General features: G+C 38.6%; 1 protein-coding gene across 1 annotated transcript in view; it reads left to right on the forward strand.

Annotated features, from left to right (window-relative positions):
- Positions 1-22,335, forward strand: part of LOC141907713 (rho guanine nucleotide exchange factor 11-like) — a 73,475-nt gene that overhangs the window by 22,450 nt on the left and 28,690 nt on the right. The window contains exons 6-12 of the mRNA XM_074797451.1: positions 2,956-3,101; positions 3,349-3,429; positions 4,349-4,516; positions 7,169-7,255; positions 10,668-10,715; positions 11,228-11,380; positions 14,623-14,823. Of these exons, the coding sequence (XP_074653552.1) occupies positions 2,956-3,101; positions 3,349-3,429; positions 4,349-4,516; positions 7,169-7,255; positions 10,668-10,715; positions 11,228-11,380; positions 14,623-14,823 (884 nt within the window). The remainder of the gene's footprint in view (positions 1-2,955; positions 3,102-3,348; positions 3,430-4,348; positions 4,517-7,168; positions 7,256-10,667; positions 10,716-11,227; positions 11,381-14,622; positions 14,824-22,335) is intronic.

Consider the following 22,335-nt stretch of genomic DNA (forward strand, 5'->3'; position numbering starts at 1 on the left):
ACCCGAATGCGACTCGACGCGTTTCCGTAAAAAAATTGTTTACCGCTAAACGGAACGAAGATGATACGAAGGAGACGAAGCAAACGTCGGCATAATTCGGATCTCACGTTGAAACTCGGCGAAGGTAAATGATAACTTCATTAAGAAATAGGAGACAACTAGGGCATAAGCTGATTATGCAACTCTCACAGAATAGTTTGGCGCTGAAGCCTCAATTTTTGACACAAGATAAGCCTCAAGCATTATTAGTATGTCTAAGCATTCAAAGGTGTAACGGAACAATTTCTAATGTTTTCATCAATTTAGTGGGACTCATTCTGTTTCGACAAAGTAGTGGATTAGTTCTAAAGCACTTCACCTGTTGTGTGTATTTTCTTGACGTTTGCTACATTTACCACTCCACTATTTGTAGAAGTGTAACGATTTCGCCCTTTGAATTCAAATCAAATCAATTATTTTTTCACTGCAGGCTGTTTTGAAATAAACGCCAATCATGTTTTCTTTGCGTTCACCGCGTTTGATTGCCGGCAATTGTTTCACCGTCTGCCGGCAATTGTTTCACCGTCTGCTGCTGAGTCGTCGATAGATCACTTTCTTTCTGATCTGTTGTTTTTTTGTATTCCCTATTCTCTGTATTGATATTTGCAGCCTCACCCGGATATCATATTTACGGGATACCAGTCTTGCATTTATAAAACGGCCATAAATTTTGTCAAAGCAATTTGAAGTTATCTGGTATTGTATTGATTATTAGGCAGCACTCTAGAAGGCACACTGCGTTTAAGAATTTCTATCCCTTTTATCTTCCTCGTTGAGAGATTAATATCGCAAGACATGGCTGGCAGGTGTGCTTTAGAAGTCTTTAAAGGTGGCCACGGACCTGGAATACATAGACAACTCAGGGATTTGGAAAAATCTAGAAAATATCAGGGAATTTTCAGGGAATTTGACAAATCTTACCAACTCATGGAATTTGGATAATGCTATTGACTGCGTGTTTCTTAATAAGTGCGTCATTCAATGATGAACGAATGGATTTTGTAACATTTCAAAGCTAGAAATTTTTCGGATTCACTCAGGAAATTTTATGTCATCACATAGAAAAAGCAAGGAAAACCCAGGGCCTGGTTTTATAGACCGATATTACCTTTAAGCCAAAGGTTAATTTAGTTCATTTTCAATTTAGTTAGCCCCAAGGATAGAGGGAATACCGGTCTATTAAACCGGGCCCAGGTGATTTCTAGATATTTCTAATAAACGTTGCTTAATTTAGTTAGGAAATATAGAATTGGCAATACGATAAATTCAAACTGGGATGGTGGCCCCACGCTGCCGTGCGGTTCAAGGAAAATTCAGAATCTAAATATTATTTGTCCTCACGGAATGCGTCATTTTCTCGGAAGTAATCAGTATTTCAAACATAATTTCCGTGGAAACGAACGACCGTTACAAATGACTGCAGAATATCGGCGGCAACGTCGAAGTCGCGGCGCTCGCTCGCTCGGTGTTGTTGATATTCACTTTAGCTTTATTCGATTTCCGCGAATTTCGACGTTAAGCGACCGTCGCCGCAGAAACAACCCTGGGATATTTATAACGATAATCTTCAAGCTTTTCCGCTGTGTGCATTGAAGTCACTCGTTACTGCCAGGTATCAATGTCTACAGTTTACAATGGGGAGTGGCTGCAGAGGGGTGAAACAGGGGCGCATCTAGGGTCTGATTCAGGGTGGAGTGCATCCCAAAATAAGGAACATCATATGATTAACAGGGCACCCTGAAAAAAGTTCATCGGAAAACATTAACTTATTTTTGGAAATACAGGGAATAAGATTGATATTTTTCATTTTCCCATAAAATTTCAAGGCAATTTTTTTTAGGAGGGGTTATGCACCCCCTGCACCCAACCCTAGGATCTGCCTCTGAAAAACCTTATTTAATTGCAATGCGGGCTTTTTTATGTTAGAATAGGAATTGACCCTGTTATTTATTCGATTGGTAGATTTCCTTTGGTTTGTTTTCATTTGGTGTTCCTCACAAACCCACCACACCTGCCATGAGCGAAACGGGGTTTGATTTAGAAATCGGAAATCGAAGTGCAGATATAGTTGAGATGTGGGTTCTAGATGTTGAAATAATGCTCACCCGGGTTGTCATTGCACAAAGGCATAATTTTGAAGTAACCAAATAAAAAATTATGTGAAATGCCTGAAAGCAACTTTTGTTTATATTTCATCGAAATTATGTTCGTATTTGTAGTGGTAAAAATTGACTTTTTACATTGAAACACGTTCCAAGGTTATTTCTCGTTGAAAAAATTTGTTACTTGAAAACTGACTGGCCTTGTTGGACAAGGTTTGAAATTGCAATATGTGCGCACATAAAAGAATATAGCCCAGGATTGTTTGCTTTCCTTTCATGAAATGTTCAGTACAGAATTTCAGGTTCTTATTGAAATTAGCACGTTCAGACTGGGGACAATTAGATATTTGGATATGTAACCAAATAAAAGAAATTCCAGTATTCTTCTTATTGACCTGATTGCGAAATCTCTCGATCAAATACTAGTATTGCATTGTTCGGGTAATGTTGATTTAGTCGGCTATATTCATTTAAATTCTCGCAATTTCTCTTAAACCCTGTGTATAGGGGCTGTATGAGTAGGATTTCTCGGTTCCAAATTTTTCGGGATTACGGCAAGGATTTTGGTATAGAGTTTGCACTAGAAATCGGGGGCTGGTTTTATGGACTTGTCTTAACTTTAATCGCGGGGCTAACGTAAATCATTTTCATTTGTGGGTTAAAGTTAATACTAGTCTTTGAAACCAGCCCCTGTATTTTTTGCCAGAACATTTGCATCAGATCGTATCGAATATTGTACACATTGTTTGCAGGTATGTAGCTGGATTTCAATTCAATTTTTAACTTACGATCGTTTCCGAACTTCTAATTACAGCTGGCTCATATGTGGCGTTGACGCTGTTAGGCCGACCGCCAGGCACGCCGAGCAAAGAAACTAAAGATCTCGAGGTCCCTCCATCGCCGAATCAGAAACCGTCCGCTGGCGAGAAAAATAAAATCACCGGACCACAGCCAGTTGACGTGAGTACAGTAGATATTTCTCTCATTGAAATATCCTTTTACGAACAAAACTTGACTATAACAGAAACATTTCATGATCAACGACTGTTATTTCTCATAAGAAAATGAGGTTTTTATAGTTATCGCTTCTATGGATATTTGGTTACCTGAACTCTCTACCTAAGATTTAAAACTTTACTATGTTCTGAGTGGATACCGTGCTTATTATGTTTGCATTGTGCTTAGTCGATGTATATCATACTTGTAGATCGCCAAGAATCAGCAGTTCCGCAGTGAGAAAGCAGTGACACTGCGTATAATGTATGAACAGGCTCTACGCGATTATGAGGTATGTTTAATTGTGGATGCCCTGAAGTATCAATCTGCTGCCTGCACCCACTGCCCTCACACATCCGATACTTAATCATAATTCTTACATTTTTAATCAGTAAGGCTACACATGTGTGTGGTCACGACGTCAACCCAAACTTATCTGATTGAAAATGAACTGAAAACTGGACTATGAATACCAGGACCATGTCCCATAATGACCGACTAAGATTTGACTCTTTGAGGATTTTAACTGAATTCATTGTCAAATGAGTTAACCCCTCGGCCCGGTTTTATAGGCAGATATTACCTTCAACCCAGGGTTTAACTCAATTCATTGCCGATTGAGCTAGGTAACACCGGTTTATTAAACTGGCCCCTGTGTTAAAACTTAATACCAGTCTATACAACCTGTCCCAGACTTTTGGTTCTCGGACTTCCATTACGAGACCCTTATTTCGTACTGTCCACCTGGTCTGTCTTTCATCTACTTAGCTTCGTTAATAGTGGGTCGATCTTGATGAAACTTGAGTACAATGTTAATAAGTTCAGAGAATGGCCCCAGTGTGCCACCTAGCAGCAGAACTAGGCATTAAAACGCTGTTTTTCAGTGACATGACCTTGAGGATTATGTCATAACTTAAGAACGGGGTCGAAATTCAAAAAGTTATCTTAAATGAATTTAGCTATTGGTCCTAGATGCAACATATCCAAAATGCAATGGGAACTGACGCATGGGAATTTCAGAGTTCCAGATTGGAGCCTGAGCCTGAGAACCGTTGTTGCCTATGGCTTAGTCATTTTATCACTTCACTTTTAGAAAATGATCGTCAAGAGTTCAGACGGCGGTGTGCGTGAACATTCGAACAGGGGTGGTGGTCGCGAGTTGCTACAATTTGAACGTGCTCTTATTTGCTTCTCTATTTCTTGCGTTACAGAAAGTGAAACGAGACAGTCAACGAAACCCCAGCGACAAACTGATGGCTCGACTAAGCGACCACGAAAAACGTCTGAAAATCTTAGAGGCGCAGTTACAGAGCGCCGCGCAGGATTCGCCGGTGTCTCCGGATCATCGCGCCGGGTTCTACGGCGCCGGAAATAAAGAGGTGAGAGGAGTACATATTTGTATAGGGTTTTTTACGCAAGGCTTTGCGTTGAATTTTATACCGCCGAGCAGTTCGTCTTTCAGCCATCGCGTCGGTGAATTAAGGTTTACTATTTACTACCGATTTTGAAATGTTTGGTGTTTTCGTTTAGCTGACATTTGATTTTGTCGTCGTCCCGCCTTCGCCTTCCGGTTCCGGACTGAAGGTATAGTTCATCGATCCGCTTTTATATCCGCATACATAAACCGAGACGAACATCTGCACAATATAATAACGTATATGCGGGCACTGATTTTCACTGTGCAGTGAATTGATTAACATTAGCAGAAAAGTCTAACCAATTTGCGACAATATCATCATCTACTCGAAGTATCCCTTATAGCCGCCTAATACCGGTATATACCGTGTTCGACTTAGGATTATAGAAGTTCATCTGCTACAAATAACGCCCTGGATAACAATTTTTCTTAGTTTTTGAACTCTGCCGGCAGTCCATATACCCTCATTTGTTCGACTGAAATATCGAATAATTCATGCGCAGATCTTAGCTTTCTTCCCTTGATAGATATTAAGCCGGCACATGTTTCCTTCGCCGAAAATCGAACCCGCTTTCGAATATATTGTGTGCTAGTTAACTGAGATATACAGTAATAATTACGCTTTGTTAGGTTACACCTATTTTGTCTATATTGATGTTTAAACTATGAGATAGATGGCACTCCATGCGACTCTGCTAAGACCTGCGTGAAATATTTCTGATACTGCGGAAAAGTGAATTAGCCTCATTTAGCCGCTTAATTGACACATGAAAGATATTTTGATTTGCCTAAGAGTGCTGTGGTGCGAAAATGTTGTCGCCATGGAACCAGACACATTTCTCTGTGATAACAATGAAATGTAATATGAATTGAAAAAAAATGCTCAATTAGACAAATTCTGGTGCCGTGGGCGTCTTGAAATAATAAAAATATGTTACAATGAAAAAATGGGTAAAGGCTATAGGTTTCTTAACCCAGAATAAGGATTCCAGTTTGATTATGTTGTACAACCATGAATGTTATAGACCCCATGCCCTCCTCAAAAGATGGCTGCCCCCTTAAAATCCCCACACCGACATTACAATTCATATTAGGCTAATTGCTTCACTTATAGATTACCATGGCCCTCGTTTTCTGACTGGTGAATTTCAGTGAATTTTTGGTGCCAATAGGGAACTGGCACACCAGCTATCCCGTCAGATGGCGCCACTGAGATATCAGATGCACTTGATCAAAATTTGTTCATTTTCAAGTAACTTTGATCTCAATTTTCCCTCTTCCAATCCAAAAATTGGGCAAATCACGCTTCGAAATAAATTCTGAATAAGTCTTTAGAGTTCATATTTGCTACGATTTTCATACATCATGCATAGGCTTTGAGAAATTATTGTTAGATTTTAATTGAGTTTGAGAAGATATCCAGCGTCAACGTCGTACTGTAGACTAGCAAACCTAGGGGATTACGGTGGAATTCCACTTGCCACACTAGCGTTGCCGGTACCCCATAAGATGATTTCATTTCACAGGGGGAGTTATCAATGTATCTTTTTTGGATGGGTCGATAAGATGTGCGATTAGAGGCGGAAGAATTTGTGATATGGATATTTTGATGTATTAAATGTTACTGTAGCATGAACTTTCGTATACCCCTCTGCTTACATGATGTATGTGTATGTACCTATGTCGTTGTGTTACCCGTTCATCGAGTTCACCCATGTTTTGGAACCATTTGTAAAGTATGTATGCACCAGTCTCTTACCTTATTGTCTCTACGATATATACAAACACTGGTAGATATTTTCAGTGTTCTCCGCAACAGGTTTTAGAGTGGTGGCCACCCTTCCCATTTTCCCATCCACTCTCTGAAAATCAGCCACCCCTAAGATATCTTCTGCCCCTAACAGAGTGGATATCAATGTTTTGCAATAAATCGAGCTTATGTGAAAAGTAAGTGATTAACCAAAATGAAGCTCAAATTTTCTTTAATTTTTGGGGGGGATCGAAAGCCTTGCTACTACCGCAGCTACGATGTCATACACTTGACAACAATGAATGCAGTCCCTATAGAATTCCAGCATAGGCCTATGAAGATCACTGCTTCTACATCATTGTCGGCCTTCTCTTCCAATTGGCGGGCATATGTACTTTATGAATGGTTCCTTTTGATAGGAATTATGAAAATATTTCTGTATGATTATGTCTCACTATCAGTGAATGAGATTTTCTTGTTCTTGTGTTGTTCATGCTCACCTGCCAGGGATTGTTTTTTAGTTTTACTCTTACCACAAACGGTTCAGGATGAAATTTAGAAAAAAGAAATTGAAGAAGTAAAGGATCTTAAAAATGAAAGTAATGCTATTGTGATCTGATGTACATTTTACATGATAAAATGCCAAACTTCTTCACAACTTCTTCACAATGCCAAGAACTATTAGAAAATGTCTTGTAAAGACGCATCAAAAAATCATAAGTGGGCCGTAGCTGGGATATGACTGTATAATTAGGTGCAAATATGAGATTAGCAACACTGTGGCAGGTGAAATTGAGCTGTTAACTACTGAAACGCTTCTCACATTCATAACGCATGGTTATTTTTCTCGCTGTATGGTTTCAGGTTACGATTTGTTCCGCTACTCCAGCACCGCCACCTGGTGTGATAAGCTGTGATCGTTCTGAACGATATCTCCTGTGTACTCGTGAGGTATATGTCCTGTCTACGTCGACCGTCCCTCCTCGTCGAAATCTATCGTGTCTCTCGTCCTCCTCCGCCCTCTCTAGCGGTGATAACCAACCCTTCCGTCGAGAATAGTATCTGGCGAATTCCGCGATTTACAGGCAATCCCTGAACTCTATCTCAATGGATCTGTCCTTACAAAAAATCTTCCTAAAAGATTTAGTAATGGCAAATCCTGGCTTTCACCTACCCGAGTCTCTAGAATTCTCAAATTCCAATCAGTATCGTTGTGATTATTGTTCGTTTACTTATAGTTCACTAACGAACAAACAAAATGTTCGATGACCATACCCAGCCTGAGAACATTAATCAATATCGCCAGTTTGTTCGATTTGTAATGATAGACTTCGCATTGTTTACTCTTCATAATCTGTGGTCTTATATGTAGTTTAGTATTTTTCAAATCTTTTCGTTTTTTTTAAGCGCTTTACTTCATCCGCGAATTATCTATTCTTCAGCGGAATGATCTTGTCCTGTATTAAAAAACGTGATATGTTCATGTATAAGAGTTTTTTTATGAAGAGATAATAATCGGGACCCATTCCACGTTTGAAAATGTACTAATCGTTCAGGGTGGCCACTGACCTGGAAAAGTCGGGATCAGAAAAATCTAGAAAAAATCTCTGAAATTCAGAGTATGACAAGTTTTGCGCAAAAACCTGCAAACTCGGGGGCAGGTTTTATGGACTGGTATTACCTTAAACCCAGGGGCTAACACAATGCATTATCAATTGAGTTAGCCCCAAGGTTAAAGGTTATATCAGTCTATAAAACCGGCCCCAGGGAATTTGGATGTTATTGACCACACATTTCACACATCAATATGTCATTTATAAAAATGAATAAATTGTTACATTCTAAAACCAAGGAATACCTCGGGATTTACTCAGGGAATTTTTTGTCATAGCATGGAAAAATCAGGGAAAACTCTCTTAAATCGGTGAAAAGTGGCCATCCTATCTTTCAACTGGAAAAGTTAACTCTCAGCTAAGTGGAACTGTGTCCAACCATCTATTCTACTAATATTTTAGTCTCCGATCGTTTTCATATATCTTGATTTATTGTCACCTCAAATCGACACGCTCCCCGCGATGATGTGTATGCGTGCGCTTCGGAAAAAAACCCGGGCGCTATACACGGAGAAACTTTTTTATCGGCTATCGATCATCTGCCGATGTGCATATTGTTTTTCTATGATAGTCGTTATGACAACGAATTATATTTTTCGTGTTGCGCGCCGCGCCGAGCGCCGCAAACGATCAAGCAACTTCGATAGAATCGTCTGCATCTGCGTTGGCAATGCTGTCGGTAATACAAATTGACGCGATTGACGATGATGTGAGTTTCGAAATATACGAGAAAAGAGAATATTTTGTAGTGCTACAGCGTGTCTAAATTACGCAGACAATAACTCAAACTATGACACATGTTGGTGCTGATTGATAGCTGAAAAATTATTACAGTTTTTCGATGACATAATTGTTCTACGAAGTGAAGGTGCTTCCAAAATGAAATGTGTGTTTGAGGGGATTTTTTGAGTTTCCTGCACTAGAAAAGTAACACAAACCCTTGAAATTAACCCTTGCAGATGACTAAAATGCACAGGAGATGAGTTTTAAGAATGAAACAACTATTGACTAATTATAGGTTTTTGAAACCGCGCATAATGATTTTAACTTATTGGAAATTGAATTGGAATTTGCACACATTTAAAAATCAATTGCTGTTCGTTGGAGCACATGCACAGTGTCTTGCGTTTTGTTCAACCTCCTAATGACATCAAATTTTTTTCGTTTTATTATACTTTTTAGGACGTTCTTATTCACTTTTTAGAATGAGCCGAAGTTTTTGTACTGCTTCTAGTGAGCTCTTTGGCTGTGTAATCCTATCTTAAATCGACAAGCTGCCTCGATAAATCCTGAAGGTCCCTACGACTCCTTGATTCCTTAAAGATTTCCAAGTGGAAAATGTTTTTGAAGGTGCTTGAAACTCCTTTTAATTTGAGAAATAGGCAATTAGATACTTTAGAAGTTGTACATAAGACTACGCCTAAATCAGTAGTTTTGTAACCCTATTAGGCTGTTACCGAGTTAGAATGCTAGGTTATAAAACCAACGCATTAACGCTTTACCGAGATAAACAGTACTGATGTTGGGTGGAGTCTACTGTAAATGGGATATAATAGTCATGTAGGCGCTTCCCATCCTCCCCCGGCAGGGATTCGAACCTGATGGCATCGAGATTGCCACGGCACGAAACCCTGCCATAATCGTCCGTGTGCGCAGATACATGCGCAATTCAGGTGATGTGATTTTTAGCCAATCAGAAATCCCGTTTTATTTTAGCCGGGTTTTCCCATTTATAGTTCTTCCTTGAAATTTGCCTCAACGAGCAATCTGATTGGTGCCGCCAGTTTTCGTTCGGAAAGCTGCGCATGTACCTGCGCATCCGGTCTACTGATGCAGGGGTTCGTGCCGTGGCTGAGTGGAGCGATGCCATCAGGTTCGAGTCCCTGCAGAGGGAGGATGGTGCTTCCTTGAATTGTGAAATTTTCTCCTTGAAAACTCCCTATACCACCAGGAATGACCAATCTGTAGGGACCCTGTACAGATAGATTTATGGAGGTAGCTGTCTCTTCTGGAAGGGTCTACATATTGATAAATTGCTGGTTTTAATGCATTCTTAGTTCCCGTCGTTTTATCAGTTGATTAATTTATTGCTCCTTTTTAGCGTTTATTTGTTTGCCGTTTTTGGTCAAAATGCAGACATCAAAAAAAGAAAGCGATTGAAAAAACCTTATGTGGCATCTAATGCCCTTGCACGACACTATCAATTCATATAGATCACTATGTATTATAGTATGAATACTCTCGATCATTCTAATCATGGATGATTAATTGCGAAGAAATTTTTTGGCACATTTGACGACAACGACAATGTATAACGTAGAACTTTGTTACGATGAAAACAATTAATTGAATGTTTTGTTATGAATGAAATAATTCATTCATTTCAAACGAAGTGTCACGAAGGCCTAGAGATTTAGTTAGAATCCTGCTATTGTATTGGTTTTTCGGACCCCTGGCATCCAGTTATTAGAGATATCAGTCTTAAGACCCGGGGGCTGGTTGCACAGTCACGGCTGAAGTCCAAAAGTGGTCTCATATCGTAAGACCGGTCTTATGTTTTTAGATTGGCTATAGAACTAAGTCAGTCTTGACTATAAAACTAGCCCCTGTGTCTTGATGTTCATTGTACATGGTTCTACTGTATATATAAACATAAAATGTTTTGTATTCATTGTTCACTATGCATGAATGATTTAAGCTCGAGCACTAACGCTATCTTCCCATCTTTCTCTCTCTCTATTATCCGACAGATTGTTTCTGCTAATGAAGACGGCTCCCAGTTTATCTCGCTAAGACAGGTAATTTCACATTGCACTGCACTTGCACACGGCGTACACTTCCCGCCATCCACACAAATTTCTATCAGGCAGCTTTAGAATGTACACTTGCAGACCCCCCCCCCCCCCGCCCCGTGCAAATAAAAGCAATTTTCAGTGTTTTGAAACACTTTCCAGCTGCTGCTGATCTTACTAGCATGCCCGCATCGCATGTACGGTATACTCTCTCGATGTTCAGCTGTACACGGATCGATTAAGTCCCTTTTCATCCGTTCGTCAATTTTTTTCCCTTCGGAGTCCCTTCCACGAGTAAGATCACAGGCTAGTGATTGCAAATGAAAAAATAGATTAAAAAGCTGGAAAAGACTGAAGTTAAGGAATGCTGATGAAGTTACTTTGATTCGGTTTTCTTGAATCTTTCTTGGCAAAAATTTTGTGGGTTCCTTTATTCTTCCCAAATCTTTGATATTTTTTCAGTATCATAAAGCTCAATTTATCCGTCGATGCTGCATTCCGTTTGTTCTCTTTTCCAGAGTTCTACGACGCCAGTTCAGAGTCCGCACGACGTGGGTCATAGTTATAATATACCGATGGACAGTAGTTTAGACGAAGGAGTGGATATGTCATCTGGTCATGATTCTACGCCCGGAGATCTACCAGGTCCCGGAGACGATCCGGTCTCGTGGGTAAGCTACCATTCTGCTATTTGAAGTTAGATTCAACTTTTCAAGCCAAGTGGCAAGATCTGGCGCTGTTTTCACAGTCATGAATTTAGTCCAAGAGTGGTCTTAGATCTTAAGAACCGTCTAAAGTTGTTAAATTTGCTATAGAGCTAAGTCGGTCTTAGTTTGGTCTTAAGTCTAAGCTGTGACTATGTAACTGGCCCCTGAGGGTCTTAGCGATTCTTTACCGGCAAATTAAATTAGAAAAGGACATTTCAAATTTTTTTTTCGACAAAATTGTGCACTTTTGAATACTGAGTCATTCCAGCCATTCACTGAATACAAGATGTCTATAGATTGATAAAAAGTTGCCTTCTGAAAGTTACGTAACTACAAATCATTATCAGGGTGGCCACACTAAATCAGGGAAAATTCAGGAAATTTTCTTTGCTTTAAAATAGGGAATTTTATAGAAGAAGCTAAGAATCTAGGAAAAGTCAGGGAAATTTGTTAAGTGCTAGATCGCTGTCAGTGAAAACGTGCATGTCAGGGACAAGTCAGGGAAAAAGAAAGTCGAATAGAAGTGGCCACGGCACCCTGATTATGTACGCTAATTTAGATTGAAATGCTTATTAGACCGCGTTCAGACAGGAATTCCTGTTGTCTTGACTTGGATTAATGTAATTATTGTGTAATTCAACAGTCCGTCCGCCCGATGGTGTGCGGCGAAAACCATTGTGTCATGAGATAACGACGTCTAGTGTCAACAAACGGTACCAACACTGTAAATATTATATAGGTTGGACTATTTAAAGTTGTAACATCCTGTTCTGTCACAGTTGTGAAAAAAAAAACATTTTCTAAAGCGCAGTCTTATCATCGGAAGAATGAACTATCAGGAGTTAACACTATGACGGAACATCACAATTTCATCGATAGGTTTAAAATAGGCCTGGGAATATTTCATGATAAGGTACGATATTAGTTTGATCTGTTTTCGAAGTGACCTATTAAAAGTGAATTTTTTCCGCGATATTTTGTAGCCGATAAAGAGCAATTTGCTTCTATACACATAGAATGTGTTTGAACTAAACGACAAGAGCATCAAGACCGCCAACACAACAGGGAAATATAAACTTACTTGAATTTATTTAAATGTGATCAGACAAATTTACCTGACCTACTCTCTGACGGTTTGAGGTTAAGTCAATGTTTTCTTATCTTCTTTGCCGTTGTTGGGTGCAATGTACTCTGTTTTGGCCATAGACACAATGTGACCATTTTTTTATGATGAAAAAAACGCCCAGCTTTTCAACTGTTTAGATCGAATTTCATACGCTTTTGATGTACTGAAAAGCTGCTTTTTAAGTTAGATGATAAATGGTCCACTTTATAAAAAAACTTGTGTCTACCGCCACTTATTTTCTTGTATGACAAGGATTGATCAGACTGATGATACATATCTAGGAATGAAAAGTTTGCTAACTTACTCTGGTGTATATCTTGGCTAAACCAGAAGGGTAAGGGCGGCTGGAGTAAGCAGAATAGGGGGGGGGGGGTTAGGTAACGATTCTATTCTGAAAAAAGCACTTTTTATCGATGCCCGAGGACTTGTTGTTATAAAAATGTACACATGAGAACAATGGGAGAGTTTGAGATATGCTGTTTTTTGCTAATCATTAGCCTAATATCAAGCTCTAAAAGGAATTCATGAAAAAGGCTGAAATTTTGCTTTAATTTTTGTATTGTCGCCTGGTATACTTCAGTCGGCTAGATTAGACTTTGTCATCAGACAATATTGCGTGTAATGCACTTGAAGTGTTAATAAAGTATGTTTATTTAGGGTAGTAAGTAACATGAATATGAAATCAACTGGTGGTCATTGACTGCTATTGTTCTTATTCAACGAGTCTATAAGATCGCCCAGTGGGTGTACGGCTGGCCAATAGACTGAGATTTCTGCCGACCCTGGCAAACTACCAAATTAACATATATAATAGGAGCCATGTATTGAATATTTAAAACTGTAGTTGTAGTTTGTTGTGTTTGAACAGTCACTGAAAATGGCTCTTGCATATAATAGGGATTAAGAAACAATGTCAGCTAGCCTATTTATGCTGTCCGCTAATAGCATTAGCGATGGCCATTATTTCTCAGATATTAACGGACGGAGTACACTATTCCATCGTGTAGAGTCCATGTTTCCATCAACCATGCATCGAATGGAGCGCCAACCCGCGGGGGTCACGTCGGTGTGTCCCTGTTAAGTCTTATCGCGTGGTTATCATCGCTCCGTACATCGTTATAACAAGCTGTCATTATAAACACGGCCACATCCAGCTCGTGTCAATATTGACAAGGCACAAACCCTACAATCAGAGGGTTATGAATATTTCAATGGCTATAATTCGTTTTTGCCGAGCGCAAGTAGCGAGTAAAGATTTCGCTTTCATTTTGTTGTTTTCTGCCCACGAAAAGCGGGTCACTTACCTCCCGGCTCGTTCGACCTTGAGATGAAACTAGTATAGGCCATTGTGGACATTGTTTATTTTGTACACCCACAACACTTATGGTATTATTATTATTGACTTATATCGAATGGTGTGATACATATTTCATATTTTGCATGTATTCGACAATTTGACGACACCCATTCATGTTCAACGAGTTTATTGCCTTTAAGTTTCAATTAGGTTCGTTAACTTCGATCACAAAACGTGTGCGAATGATTCCCATAATCTTAGATTTTAGGTTTGAAATTTTTAACGTGAATTTTTGAATCATGGTTACCGTTTACCCGTTAGTTATCAGTCAGTTATCCACGATCCTTCTCCTTTCTGCCAAAATGTTCAATCCTTGGTTTTAGAAATGTATTTCTTTATCAGTTGAAATGATGTTCATGTGGAATGAAAGAATATGTCAATAGAGAATGTTCTTCCTATAGACTATACCATCCTCCCCGGCAGGGATTCGAACCTGGCGGCATCCAAGCTCGCCACGGTACGAAACTCGGCCACACTAGACCAAGTGCGCAGGTACATGAGCAGCTTAGATGATGTCATTGTTAGCCACTCAAAAATCATGTTTTATTTTAGCTAGTTTAGATAGTTGCGCATGTAGCTGTGCACCCGGTATAGTGTGTCAGGGTTTAGCGCAGAGGCTGAGCCTAGTGATGCCATCAGGTTCGAATCCCTGCCGATGGGGGGAGGATGAAGGTAAACACTGTAGAAGTCGTCTATTCAACGCGTCTATTTCTTCTTTTACAGTTACCAGACGGTCCGCGTCACAAGAAAACTGGGTCGATGCCCGATACGTTAATGGATAATGATGGCGGTGAACACAACAGAGCGATACCTCGGTCCGTGTCGGACGTCGGATCGCAGCAGAAACACCATCGTACGTTATCCGGCTCCGACTCCTGTCCGCACCTCACCAATATCAAACGTACCGAATCGGAGAAAAGTCGAGTGAGTACCCGGTTAACGAAGGAAAACTTTTCACTTTCCGCCGAATTTGAAAGGTTTTCCAAGTGATATTACCCTTTGTTCCCCTTACGCATGTTGAACAAGGGCTGCCAAACACAAATACATTTAATAGCGATATAAGCTTGTTTTGAGTCTCTAGCTTCGCACCGATTCAACGGTCCAGTTTGTCCGAGTTAGGCGAGGTTTACTGTATTTTGTTTTCTATACCCAAAGAGCTCTAGAGCTGTGGGTTTAATTTAACAGAGTCAAATCAATTTGATTGCCCAACAGTAGCCAATAATTATTTAGTGACTGTCAAAAAGAATACGAGTTGATGGCTTTCTATTCATAAGCCAGTTTTTTAGATGCCTATATACATATGTATATACATATATTTATATATATAAATTGTGGGGCAACAATGCAAAAAAGCTGTACCAAAAGAATGTAGGATTCTATTCCACATAACGCCAGATATTCAAAGAATTTGCGCTATTTTCGATGAGAGAAAAGTTAAATTCATGCGAATCGCGCGCAGTATGAATAGAATTAAATCGTCTATGATTTTAACGAATAGTTCGTGAATAATGTGTCCCCGGTTGGCCTCCGCACTATTTATACCTAGCCTTAATTGACCCGCTCATAGATTGTGTCGATGTCGCCTATATACCTAACAAGCATTTCAATTGCATATTTCAAATTCCTGGTTAATGCATATAAAAATCATACCTGAATTGTGCAGTCATAATAAATACCGTAAGGGATTTAAGAGTTTTGCTCAGCAATCAGTGCCGTTTATTAATGTTTTTCTATACTGTACTGTGCATTCGTTAAACACAGTCGACCACATCGTAACATCATGTTTTTGTTCTGTTCGTTTTTAATAAACATGAATACAAAATACAATACAAATGGGAAGGTCATATTGAATGAAAAATTAACATGCACCTACATTCACAATATCATCAAATCTGATCAGCACGGGTGAATCCAGGGACAGACTTTGACAGGAGCACGAAGAAATGATTATGACAAATATGCTGAAAAAGGACAAGTTAAGAATCCACTTAACCACAAAAAGGGTCTGAAAAATTTTGAAATTATAGGCATTTAAGAGAATATAAACTACATCATTCGTTGCAGACTATTGTCTTCGGGTGGAAAAAGTGCCCTGAAAAATGTTGCCATTGTATTTTTCTAAAGGGCATTGAAAAATAGTGACTGGCACACGTGCTTCCATGTGGATCTGCCCCTGATAAGCAACGCAAATTATATATTATGTCATGACATCATTGAAATTTAATTGATGAAAACATGCGTATACATGGTAACTGCAGAAATCATCCCTATGCTTTAAACTCCTGGGGACGGTTTTACAGACTGATATCGAATTAAGCCAGCAGGCTAACCCGATTCATTTTCAAATGAGTTACCCCCCCCCCCCCCCGGGGTTAAAATCAATACCAGTCTGTAAAACTGGCGCCCTGGTTTTGAAATTGATACTTCTGAGTTGGAATGATCGTAGCAGTTGCGAAAATATTTTCTCAGTGATATATGTAGATGCGTCTTAATTTTGACACGATGACATGGTGAGCTGAAGCGATTGATCGTAGCTCTATTCCTGTCAAACGCAGACCGTTAGTAAACCTATTATTCAATGACTGACCCAGTTAGAATTGTATATAAAAAAATGTACTGCTCTATATGATTATGAAAGGTTCCGCCCCTGTCGGGATGTACTGTACACGAATACGTCTATTGTTGTTACATCATCATCAGGAAACCAGCGGAAAATCTATAAATAAAACCACCAGGGTTGTTGTTGGTTTTTCATTTACTTCCGCTGAATTTGAATTAGGTTACGTGACCGTCATTGTTTTCAGCTATGCTGAAACCAATTTGATAGGCTTATACACTGGTAGATAAACTCAGGATTGATATGAATCCAGACAAAGCTAAAGAATATTCTGTAAAATTGACTTCTTCATCTTCATTTTTTGGGACTATCTATTATCGAAATTTTTTTTTTTTCAATCTGCATTTTTGTGTGTTGAAGATTCCATTTTTCGTATTGTTGCATTAGTACATCACACTACTGACTAAACTTGAAGATTATTTCAATCTGAGACCCCACAGCACTTTTGCTTTCTATTGACGAATGCTGTTTGTAATCACACAATTTTGTGCGTTACTTGTTACATTTCAGAAATTTAACTTTCTGCACTACCAGTTTTTCAAGGTATGAAACAAACTCAACATTCACGTTTTGATTAGATAGAAATATTTGATGTGATACTGTACACGTTTGTTTTCATTAATAAGTAACGTTAATTCATTGCTTTCGCAAATTTCTAAGTTTTTCGTTTTCCTTTTACTAACATCAAGCGTTGTTAAACCAAAATTAATAGACTAGAAGGCTGTGGCACAAGATGTCGGCTTTTCACAGAAAAGGATCCAAGCTATATTCCACTGTATTCCAGAATATAGTCAGAAATATGTGATTAAGATATTTTTGAGAATAAGCTTCGCCACTGACATATCATTGAGAAATAATTTTTAGGAATATAGACATATTCCCCGGCTGGATCCACCCCTGTTTCGCATACTGATCTTATCAATCCCTGGGACATGGTGGCAGTGTTTCTTCTCTGCCTGTTTCTCTCGAAGAGAAAAAAAAGAGATGCCCGAATAAGCTGTGCCCAGTGGTTTAAGAGATTAAAAATGCGTCTATATCAATTTAGTCGATGCGATAGTCGGAGAGACAGAATATGATAGATAGAAATTGAAATTTCGTGCATGGCATGTTTGACGCATTGTTCATCGTTATTGTTTACGTCTTGAGTTTAATGGCATTGCTCGGAATTGAGAAGTAGTGATTACTAATATTCAGTTATCTCAAAGAAACACGGTACTTGGCCATAGTCGTAAAATCTCCGTACGCGTGATGACGTGATATCATATTGGTCCACTCAAAAAACCGTAATGATGTGGTATGAATTTTACGGTTCTAGTAATGATTTTATGGTATAATACAGAACTTCGGTAATGATGTTTATGACATTTTACTATCTAGTAGTTGTCTTTGATGTCATCGCGCATTATTAGGGTTTTCAGATCATTCGACGGAAAACCCATATTGTAATTCCTTTTCTGATCATTTGACAGAAAACCCATGATGTAATTCCTTTTCTGATCATTTGACATAAAACCCATGATGTAATTCCTTTTCTGATCATTTTACATAAAACCCATGATGTAATTCCTTTTCTGATCATTTGACATAAAACCAATATTGTAATTCCTTAGACTTTACAAAAATCTCATTTCACATTCTACGTAATGAAAGTGTAATATCGCAGTCTTACCTGTTTTTGAAGGCTAAAAACTTTCCGAAGACATTCAGACATGAATGATGTAAGGTTACTGCATGGGATTTTTTACGAATTGTCACCATAAAATAGCTTTGCGTTGTTAAACGTCACAAAATAGTGTCTAATGAAGCATTAGCCATTTGTTTGGTCGACACCATTCGGGGGATCACCAATCACCACTACTAGTGCCATGATGCTATTAGATTTGATTTGATTTATTTGATTATCAACGCACAAAATGTATTAATCTATAACTGGTTATATGACAATCATAATACGAAGCCCTGGGCTCGGTTTCACAAAAAAGTTATACTCAAATTTTTGGTGTAATTGCCAATGGTTACTTCATGTTTTCAATGAGGACAACAATTCAAACTTAACCGTTTTAGGCTTAAACTTTTCATGAAACTGGGCCCTGAAAGATATAAATTGCAAATATATATAGATATAAAAAAAGCGCTTGATCTATACCAATGCTAATATTAGTCCACCACTGCGTGAATTGGTGGCAGTGCATGAACAGATGGCACCACCGATTCAATTCTAAATTTACAGGATGAGGCTTAGGACTATGATTGGACAACAGATGATCATTAATGCAGAAAACCCGTTATCGCTGCTTTGCAGCTATAATTACTACAGGTTTCACCTCGGTGGGGAAACCCCCATTTATTCAATCAGATCGTACATTTCCAAGAATTGACAGTAACCCTTAGCAATTACGTATAAGATGTATAAATATCTGCATTGACCCTAAAAATAGTAACAATTACATTGATCAATCTGTTTGCTTCTATAGATAGGGGATCTCAGTAAGTCATTGTTTAGCTGATGATTCATCAGCAAAGTAGTAATATTTCTGGTTGTTTCCTCTGACTTGACTTTGATCAGATTGGCTTGGATATGCGTCTTAATTCGACTTAAAACCCGGAGCCTGGTCCGACATTTGGTTCAGGCTAAATTTGACCCGGGTCAAACAGGGATCGGCCCATTTGGAATCCGTGCGTTGTTCCGGGCCTGATTTGGTACGTGCTACAAAGGCTTATGTGATCCCGGCTTATATCTGGATTGAACCTGCTTCATTTTGTGAATAAGAAAACATAGATTTTGAAAAGATTATTGTTTTTGTTGGTATTGTGTGTAAACTAGGCCACACAATATATATATATATATATATATATATATATATATATATATATATATATATATATATATATATATATATATATATATATATATATATATATATATATATATATATATATATATATATATATATATATATATATATATATATATATATATATATATATATATATATATATATATATATATATATATATATATATATATATATATATATATATATATATATATATATATATATATATATATATATATATATATATATATATATATATATATATATATATATATATATATATATATATATATATATATATATATATATATATATATATATATATATAGATTGTCTATTGTCACGAGTTAAACTCAGCAGTGAATCGATCATCAAAACAGCCATCAATCAGACGACTGATAATATGAGACAAGCAGCACTTGATCTGCGATCTTGTTTGAAAGCTAAATTTAGACAGTTAAGAGCCTCAGTCTCACGAAACGTCCTTCGAATTTGACTAAAGTGGCAATCTTACGGATCAGTCCTCAGGCACGAGTCAAATTTGGCTCGTACCCAATTAGAGAGTGCAGAACCAGTTGCATTATATATAAGCAATGATTTGACCCATGCTGAAATTTGGAACGGGCCTGGTGCGATGTTTTTGGTCGGGCCTAATTTGGCAAGGCCAAATTTAGCCTGGGCTTAAAGTGCTCGTCCGATCGCAGCTAGCGAATAATTTCCAGATAGAGTAAAAATAGATTGCTAATTCTGAATAAGTCGTTTTGGTCAATTACTTAAAGTTGGTTTCCAGTTTGATGGAAAACGATAGGAAAAATCGCCTCATGTCCATGTTGAAAAATTCATGCTGTGGATGAATAATGTCACTGTTTCCCTTGAACTAGTCACGCACATATATTGACGCCTTTGAATAATAGGATACGTGTGGGATATTACTCGTAATTAAGAGCTTTGCATTGGTCACCATTAGCCTTGCGTTGGTCTCGACTAAATGAGCGCTGCGAGGGTCAGAAAGGAATTTTCTATTGACATAACAACTGCGTATTGCTAAGTAATGGTGCCTTGTTTGCCTAGATATTCGGTAGAAAGCGCTCGACGGTTCATTTCACTGTGTCCTGCTGAATTTGATTAGGTAACAAAATGTTGTACTGTACTTGTTTTGGTTATATGGCGACGAAATGAAATGGAATAATGCATTTGCGGCCACGCCGAATTTGCAACAGAGCTTTCTAACGGTCAATTGACTTACTGCTCAGTATTTCATCTAGATTGTTCCTCAAGATAGCTTCCTAGTAAAGAGAATGTCACGAAATGTGAAAAAAAAGCTTAGAAAACTAATAGGTAGAACTAGTTTGGTCATACACGCATATACAGGTTAACAACTCGAAATAAGAAAAATATATGTTACTCGTTTGTCATTATGTTAAATGAATCGAAAAAGTGACTGCAAGTTTCGTGGTATCGTTCTGCTCCAGTAATCTGTTAGGAATGGATATTACGGGGCTCGACGACGTTTTGAAATGAAATTCACATTGTGAAAATGATTTATGGGCGTAACAGTTCTCATTGGAACATGTCACAGTCAAGGGTTCATCGGTAGCTCTTCCGTTGTCTTAATGACTGTTGAAAATTTGTGAAGCCGCCACCGATGATGATGACGACATTCCAATAGTGTCATCGTCGACACGTCGATCGTTTAAACGCGACGGCAGCGACTGCTATTGAGTATCGGTTTCAGTCGATTCGTAGCTCTCGACGTTCTGCTCGTGAGATAAGTGCCGTGCGCTTTTAATAAATCATAAGATTCAATATTTAACCGCGCTTCGACGCCGCCGCTACTCCGGCATAAACTACTATGCTCCGGTTAATACTACGCTCCGGCTTCGCTCAATGTGGTCTTTGATTCCGTTCGGGACGAGGGCGGCCTGCTGTCCGAGGGTAAATACTAGGAAACTCGGAAATGACCTTTCACGATGTGTACGCGCGTCGCTTTAGAAGTTAACGTTTTATGACCTGTCGTCATGTGTTTTATTGGCCGGATATATATTTCTGTGTATATTTATGCACGTATAGGATTAGCCGAGGTGTGACAGTTCAGTTTTCATAGACACGCAAAGGAGTTCACCTCACCGACACAAGGACCGTCTCTATATTGACACACTGCAGATGGTAGAATTCATTTGGAATTACCTTAGTGCGCAGGTTTTATTAGATGTGGGGGGTAGCTCTTTCTATCGGAGACATACATATGGATTACGTCTATGCGAACCGGTGTTTTACGGGTATATAGGGAATGATACTACTGGCACTTCCTGGTTCCTGGCTATTTCAACGTGGAACATTATTTTTCTTTTCGGCGTTGAAATTGAAAGTAGTCGATTTCGTCTCTTACCCTCGAAATGCAACTCGAATATTGTGATTTAGTCGTAGCGTTCTTTAATAGAAAAAAATTAAGTTTTCAGTTACGTGAATCCATGTATAAAAAATGTCACTCCGCAAGTATATGGATTATATCGCTGCTTCGATTTCAAGATGGTCGAATTCCTTGGAAAAAATCTATTTAATTATTATCGTTGTTATTATAAGCGTCTGTCTGGGGATATCGGTCGCGTGTTATGCAATATCGATCAGCGTAGACTGTGATAAGAGGGGTATATTCGTGTATGTCTGCTCCCGGGCACTGTTTATGTGTGCTCCAAAAATGTTGATAACCCATCCTCCTGGTGATATCAGGATTGTTCGGGATAATTTAGAATTTTGATGAGAGGATTATTAATATATTTCAGTAGCCTGAATTATTTTTTGCAGCCGAGACGACATTTGAATACGTATTACGGCATTCGCTGAGCTTCAGTTGTTTTTTTTTGCCGACAGACTATTTTCCAACCGTCGCCGGCAAATAAGGCAGTTGTTTCGTAGATGAATGACGTATCAATTATTATTTCATACGAGTTCTGAACGGTTTCAGCAAATATCGAACGCCGC

Source organism: Tubulanus polymorphus, chromosome 6, assembly GCF_964204645.1.
Source record: "Tubulanus polymorphus chromosome 6, tnTubPoly1.2, whole genome shotgun sequence".
Classification (NCBI taxonomy): domain Eukaryota; kingdom Metazoa; phylum Nemertea; class Palaeonemertea; order Tubulaniformes; family Tubulanidae; genus Tubulanus; species Tubulanus polymorphus.